The sequence below is a fragment of the Lagenorhynchus albirostris genome, chromosome 13 (assembly GCF_949774975.1).
Source record: "Lagenorhynchus albirostris chromosome 13, mLagAlb1.1, whole genome shotgun sequence".
Lineage (NCBI taxonomy): Eukaryota > Metazoa > Chordata > Mammalia > Artiodactyla > Delphinidae > Lagenorhynchus > Lagenorhynchus albirostris.
In genome coordinates, this window is record NC_083107.1 from 12,126,498 (window position 1) to 12,134,005 (window position 7,508).

At 46.8% G+C, this 7,508-nt stretch overlaps 1 protein-coding gene across 1 annotated transcript; it reads left to right on the forward strand.

Moving 5' to 3' along the window:
- The first annotated feature begins 1,168 nt into the window (after positions 1–1,168).
- Positions 1,169–7,034, forward strand: IL36G (interleukin 36 gamma). The gene is made up of 5 exons (XM_060169481.1): positions 1,169–1,210; positions 1,745–1,806; positions 2,288–2,395; positions 3,100–3,239; positions 6,341–7,034. The coding sequence occupies exons 2-5, from the start codon at positions 1,764–1,766 to the stop codon at positions 6,557–6,559; spliced, it is 510 nt and encodes a 169-aa protein (XP_060025464.1). The 5' UTR covers positions 1,169–1,210; positions 1,745–1,763; the 3' UTR covers positions 6,560–7,034.
- The last annotated feature ends 474 nt before the right edge of the window (positions 7,035–7,508 follow it).

Consider the following 7,508-nt stretch of genomic DNA (forward strand, 5'->3'; position numbering starts at 1 on the left):
AGGGGTGACGATGGGGCTGAGCTTGGCTTTGAACAGAAGTGTCTAAATTCCTGACCACACTCTAGAAACCAAAAGTGATGGGACTGGGGCCTCAACAGGAAAAGACTATGTCCCTCTAAGGCCAAAAAGGAGATGGGGTGAAATGTATGAGAGGCTGAGCAAGGAGACTCTTTTCAAGGTTGGGAAGAGGGGCTCATGGAGGTGCTTGCCTGGAAGGTTCTGTCTTATTCTTTACACTTTTTTTCCAGGTGAATATGAAGCTGTAGGTGCTTCTAATCTGCCTTCTGAAACTCACTTCAGTCAAGTTAACTCGTCTCAGAAAATTTTTATGCGGGACCTCAGCAGATTGTGTGTGTGTGTGTGTGTGTGTGTGTGTGTGTGTGTAACAAACATATAGAAAAATAACTTACCATTTGTTGAGAACCTACAAATGGCCTGCATGACTGGAACAGAGGGTGAAGGGTAAGTTGGCAACTGGGGCTCAGTTTTTGGAGAAATCACTACCTACCTCATTAGTCCTTGGGCCGGTCAGGAGTCCACTCTATTTGGGGGTAGCAGAGACCAGGATTATCTCAGTTAAGGGTGTGTTGCTCAATGCCTGTGGCTCCCAAGAGGATAGAGGTGCATCTCTGAGGGGCTGAAAGAGTGGGGGAGCGGCTTTTAGCCTAACCCTCCACTCACGGGCAGACCGAAGTGGAACAGTTGGGTGGCCAGAAATGCCATATGGCTCCGGCCTGAGCCCACAGCTAATTTTGCCGTCACAGGACTCTCTTAGTGAAACTGCAGTGGGCAAGCTTCCTGGGCCCAGGTGATGGATTCCCTTCACTTAGAGCCTGCATGTCCAGTTCTAGCTCCGGAGTGACACAGCAGGGGAACTGGGATCTGGGGAAGTCCCTCAGTCTCCCCTTCCTGAGCAACCCAGGGTCTGTCATTAACCCTGTTGGTAGGGCTTGGCTAGGTGCTTACTTCTCAGGGAGCCCAGACAGGTCCTCCTCATACCGATGCCGTGATTTCTTCATCTGAGCCTCACCGGATCTTCTGGCAGGAGGATCTGGCCTTCTTCTTTCATGTCGTAAGATTGTCACGCCCCGCTGAGGAAGCTGGCTCCTCCCTATGCTCTCCAGATAAGTGTTCCCCACTCCACCAGAGCCCGTCACTGCTCTCGGGAGCTGCTTGAGCTGCGATTCCGTCCCCTGCGCTTTTGATAAAGGTTCTTGCCAGCGGGTGGCTGGAAGGTCCCTTGACTCTCACGCATCCCTCTTTGCTGTGTTTAGGGCTGGCGCCACTCCAGGCTGGGTCCATGTCTTGTCCTGTGCAGAGTTGGCTGCTTCTTACTTGGGGAGCTGCTAGGATCCTGGCAGAGTTGCCTTGGCTCGGGTCCCTCCCCTGTTCCCAGGCAGACAAATTTGCCAGTGGGAGTGGGGAGGGCTGCTGGGAGGAGAGGGCACAGACATCAGGGAACTGTAGGGTATTTAAGGTCAAAAGTCATGCCTGGCCTTGGAACCCCTAGGGGGACACTGTCCCTGGCTGGATCTCTGGGTGGAGGAAACTTCTGCTTGATACCCCTCCCTAAGGTTGCCTTGAAGTTTTGTCCCAGGAGGTGGCCTAGATCTTCTGACGAGGGCTTGGTATCAGGCCAGGCTTCCCAGCTCCCTGCCCAGAATCAGGACCTTAAGAACCAGTATCCTTGGGAGGGTCTGGAAATGCCTCCTGAGACTCAGATCTCGTATCAATGTCCTCACAGGTGCCGAGACAACCCTGCTATGGCAGAAAATATGGAAGCCTCTGGACCAGTCTATATATCAAGTAATGTTGGGATGGGGTCTGGAGGCTGGGGACACTCATGCCTGTCTCTTCTGGACACCCCAGGCTTCTCTGCCTCTCCCTGTATATGGACCTTACCACCAAATGTTGTCCATCTCCCACTGGACCGCGAGGATGAGGACCATTTCTTTTTCACTGCTGCAGCTCTAGGTCTAGCCTTGGGCCAAATACAAAGTGGCTGTCAAAGTTAGTAGCTGGGCCTTGACACATGTGTCCTTATGGGGATGAGGGTTTAACTCATTAACGGTCTAACTCTTAGACTAGTTACAGGCTTGTCCTCACCAGAGCTCATAGTTTTACTGGAAAGAAAGGCTGAGCTGATGGGCCATGTGAGAGCTGCCAGTTTTGATGTGTAAACCCTGAACCGTCCTTCCTGAAAGGCCTGGAGTAGATAATCTTTCTCCTAGCGTCTGATAAAGCAACCTTAATCATGTTTCTTCATTATTCTTTTCTATTTAAATAGAAATGGATGAGCCTTGGACTGGAGAATGCTTTGACTCGAATCAGCAGGCGTGGATCCTTAAGGGTCACACCCTCGTGACAGCTCCACTGAACAACAGTGTGACTCCAGGTAGGTGAGCGGTCACCATGCGGTTGATCTTTGTGATGTGATCCCCCACACATCATTGCGGCTGGGATACTGGTATCCAGCCTTTGGTTAAAAGTGTGGCTTTATAACAGAGCTCACCTGGAGGGGGAAGAATTCCACACCTGCCTGGGAAGGGGTGTCTTGGACCAGGGCAAAGAGAGCAGAGAGAGTGGAGTGGCGTTCTGGGGAGCAGTGATCTGAAGGCCTGTCTTAGGGAAGAGGAGTGGCTTGTTCTGCTAGACTTCTGGTGTCCTAAGAGGACTAATTGGTTGGATAGCACAGGAAGGCAGATTTCAACAGGACATTAGGCAATACTTGTCAGTGAACAGGGCTCTCCAAGGCTCAGGGGGGTTGCTTGGGGTTGGAGCTTCTCACCTCCGGGTGTTCAAGCAGAGGTGTGAAAATCTCAAGGGTGGGGTCTGCCCTCTGATGAACTCTTTGTGTTTGCTCCATTTCTTAGGGCAGTGATTAGTGCTTGGTGTGAATGAATGAATGAATATGGGGCTGGCCACTTTGTGGGTCTGGGGTAGTAGGGATTATACTCTTAAGATCTCTTCCAGCCTTACCTGGAAGATCCTGGTCTTTCCTGACTTCCAAAGGGCACGGACTGTGTGCGTTGGTGGTATGTGGCGAACACAGCTGCCTTCCAAAGGGGCACTGACACCATATCCCCTCTTATCTAACAGTCACTGTCACTGTTATGCCACGCAAGAATCCAGGCTCTGTTGAGGAAGACAGAGGGGTTCCCATTTATTTGGGAATAGAGAATCCAGAAATGTGTCTGTATTGTGAGGACGTCGGAGGACAGCCCAAATTGCAGCTGAAGGTGAGTGACTGAGAAAACTAATGTAGAAAAACCTCAGTTTCTTTTCTGAGAAGTTGATTTGTTAGGAAATCTAATTTTATAATTAAAAAAGAAATATCCTCCTGTTCTTAAGCATACTTATCCCTTCCTCCTTTAGAATAACGTGCCTGCAATAGACTTTAATTTGATTTATCCTGCCCCTCGCTAGTTGAGGGCTCGTCTTTCTAGAATATTGAGACATTCTAGCCGTTGTTTGTTTGTTTTAATTGGGGTATAGTTGCTCTACAATGTTGTGTTAGTTTCTGCTGTACAACGAAGTGAATCACCTATGTGAATACATATATCCCCTTCCTCTTGGGCCTCCCTCCCACCCCACCCCCCGTCCCACCCATCTAGGTCACCACAGAGCACCGAGCTGAGTTCCCTGTGTTATACAGCAGGTTCCCACTAGCTATCTGTTCTACACATGGCAGTGCACATACGTCAGTCCCAATCTCCCAATACATCCCACCCCCCGTGTCCACATATCCATTCCCCACAGCTGCATCTCTATTCCTGCCCTGCCAATAGGTTCATCTGTACCATTTTTCTAGATTCCACATACATGAGTTAATATACAATATTTGTTTTCCTCTTTCTGGCTTACTTCACTGTCTATGAGAGACTCTAGGTCCATCCATGTCTCCATGAATGTTTATTCAAGTATATTCTCTCCTTCATTCTGCCTCCCCTCTCCTTTTCGAATTCCTATTCATCAGTTATTGGAACTTTGAGATCTCACTTCAGTATCTCACCTAATTTCTCATACTTTCTGTCCTTTTTTTTTCTTGTTGCATTCTGGGAGAACTCGTTGGTTCAACATCCCAGGTCCTGATTACCTTTTAATTCACACACTAAATTATCTGCTACATTATCTTTCTATTCTGTTTTTATGAAATTTCAGTCTTTGCTATGCTAATTCTCAAGCTCTCTAGTTGGTTTTGCGTTTTTCTTCTTTATAACTGCCAGTTAGTAAAAACTTGTTTCTGAAACTTCTGTTTACTGCAATTCAATTTAATTCAACTCAATATAATCCAAGTCAGCAAATGTGTGTGTTCTTACTGGCCTCCAGCACTGTTGTGGGCATTTGTGAATCATCAGTGCACAGAATGGCAGAGTCCTGCCCCCCTGGGGCTTGCATTCTAGTGGGAGAGGAGAAATGGTCCACAAGAAGTATAATCATGGGTAAATCTGTGGCATGTGAAAGGGTGTTATGTCTCCTGGGAAAGAACGATTAGAGCCGGGTTAAGAGACTGGCAGTGCCAGTAACAGCTGGGGTCTGGCTGTGTGGTAAATAGTACAGCAGGCATTATCGCAAAGGTGAGATTTTAGCAGATGGGAGAGGAGGCAAAGGAGTGAGCCAGCAGTGTCCAGTGAGGGCAGGTTCAATCAATTCAAATTGTTAGAACGTTTTGAATAGAAGAGTGACATGAATGGACATATGGTTTTTTTAAAAATTATTTATTTATTTACTTATTTATTGGATGCATTGGGTCTTAGTTGCGGCGTGCGGGATCATTCGTTGCAGCATGAGGTCTCTTTGTTGTGGCGCGTGAGCTCCAGAGCGCCCGAACCCAGTAGTTGCTGCGCATGTGCTGTTTAGTTGTGGCCCGCAGGCTCAGTAGTTGCCATGTGCGGCCTTAGTTGCCCTGCGGCACATGAAATCTTAGTTCCCCAACCAGGAATCCAACTGGCATGTCCTGCATTGTAAGACAGATTCTTAACCACTGGACCACCAGGGATTATTTTGTCCGCTACTTGATAGCCGTGTGTGAAGGGCAAAGGGGAGAGTCCTTTTGGAGGCTTTGAGGTGATCCAGGTGTGATCTGATAGATATGGGGATAGCATGGAGGTAGGAAGAAAACGGTCAGATTCTGGAAATATTTTCAGTTGAGTCAATGGGCTTTGCTGACAGAGTGAATGTGGAGTGTGATTAAGAAGATGAGGACCGAACAGTACATTTTCAGCTCTGTAAGCAAGAGCTGCACGGTGTTGACCCTGCAGGCTTTGTTAAGACTTTGAATTTTGTGATAATTAGAAAATCATTCAAGACATTTAAGCCGGAAGGTAACGTGATCTTATTTATTCAATTATTTCAGTTTACAGTTAACTCAACTGCTTTGTGGAGAATGGGTGGTAAGGATGGAGCAGGTGTAGGGGAGGGAGTGAGAAGTGGCTCAGTTCAGGAAAGATTTTGGAAGTAGGGCTCACAGGCCTTGCTGCTGGATTAAATGTGGAGGGATCTAAGAAAGCAATATCAAGGATGAATCCTAGGTTTTTGGCTGCCCAAAGAATTGGCTAGATTAACTGGAAGTTATTAACTGAATAAAGGAATCTTTTGGGAGAATTCCCCCTACTAAGGGTGGAATGTGGCTGAATTATGGACCATTCCTGTGTCTCTTTGGGGAATCTTGGACATAATGCAATTTACTTAGAAATACTTATCTTACCTAAATAGAATGATATGTGAATATATAAATATATACATCCACAAATATACTTCTATATACAATATAGAAACCTTTTCTGATTGTTCTATATACTTTGCTTTTTTGAGTGCAAGTCCTTTGATTTGTTAGACCCTCTTGTGCCTTTTTCGTGGCTCTGACCTTTCTCATATGTTTGGCAATTAATTGGAAACCCAAACACCCCTGCCCTGGCGGTCCTTTGCCAGAGCAGTGGTTCTTGCGGGAGGGGGGCTCTCACGGATGCAGCTTTGGTGAGGGAAGACCTTGGCTTCCTGCAGCAAATTTGCATTTCCTTCCTTTTCCTGGGGGTGGGGTGGTCCCCGCAGCCTCTTGTGCGGGGAGAATTCCAATTTGTCATTCAAGGGTGGCCACTTGTTCATGAACCTGTGCCTTGTGTCACTCCATGCCATCTCTGGAGTTGAGGGTGGGGGGCAGGAAGGTGACATTTCATGCGTGCTCACTCTGCTGTTCCTTTGAAATGGGTTTTTCTAGGCTTGCTCTAATAGACGGATAGGGTTCCTCCAACTTCGGAACATTTATGTGTTGTGTACAAGTAATGTTGAACTACTCAAACAGCCTGTGCTTCTCCTTCTGGCATTTTCTGTCCCATTTCAGGACCAGAAAATACTGGATCTGTACAACCGACCTGAGCCCATGGAGCCCTTCCTTTTCTACCATGGCCGGACAGGCAGTACCTCCACCTTTGAGTCCGTGGCCTTTCCCGACTGGTTCATCGCCTCCTCCGAGCAAGGCCAGCCCATCTTTCTCACTTTGAACCTGGGGAAAATGTACAGTACTGCCTTCCGCATAGATTTAGGATTTAACTCAGCCTAGAGGTGGCAGCTTGGTCTTATAATTTCTCGTTCTCAGCGTGTCTTCATCTGGATTTTCTCAGCATCATTGCACACTGATGCTGAGAGGTGGGCTTGGCCCTGTTCTCATCTTATTTTATGAACGGAGAAGAAGCAATGACCTCGTGGCACCCAAGGAATAGAATGTGGGCTCGAAAGCAGGAGGGAGGCAGTGACGTGTGGCTGTCCTTTCAAGCTGAAACTGTACATCTCTCAAGCCATCTGTACACGGACATCGGGATCCAAAAAACACCTGTCCCAGGGGTGGTTATGAAGAACCACGAATTCAGAGTTCACCCGTCTTACCCAAGATCCTGGGACTAGCATGGAGCTGATCTTTGTTTTTGTTTTGCTTTGTTTCCTTTCCTAATGGGATTACGTTTCCCATAATCTCTCTATGTTTCCAGTATATTGTAAGGGGTGTAATATATCCTTTTAAGGGTTAGGAACTTGTAAAGAAAACCAATTCTTCATTAAATTACTTATGTCTAATTCTAATAATCTGTTACCATAAAACCAAATATAAACTCCACGTGTTTATACGATAAGAAAGCTAAAACAGTTACAAAATGAAATAGGAAACAAGAAGTAATCTGAAATTACCAAGAGTGATGGAATAAGGACACCGCAGTGGGTAAGTCTGGCACTGGGGCTTAGCTGAGGGGAGAAGGGCCCTTATCAATGGTGATAGGGTGGTGGGAGGGATAGCGCATGTAAAAGGCACCACTATTTGACTACTTTCTGTATAGTCTCACAGCCTTGCTTTCTTTTTTTTCTTTTAGCCGTTCTCACCATCCACATACTCCCTTTAAAAACTGCAGTAAAGTTGCCTTTTTTTTTGAACAGAGAGCCTAAATTTCCCACCAGCCATGCTTCAGATGATATATTCTGATGAAATGAAATAACTGACCTCGGGTATAATTGTAGAAGGC

Coding starts and splice junctions, on each gene's coding strand:
- IL36G (XM_060169481.1), top strand. CDS start 1,764: ATGGCAGAAAATATGGAAGCCTCTGGACCAGTCTATATATCAA. Junction 1,807..2,287: donor TGGACCAGTCTATATATCAA/GTAATGTTGGGA, acceptor CTATTTAAATAG/AAATGGATGAGCCTTGGACT. Junction 3,240..6,340: donor AGCCCAAATTGCAGCTGAAG/GTGAGTGACTGA, acceptor GTCCCATTTCAG/GACCAGAAAATACTGGATCT.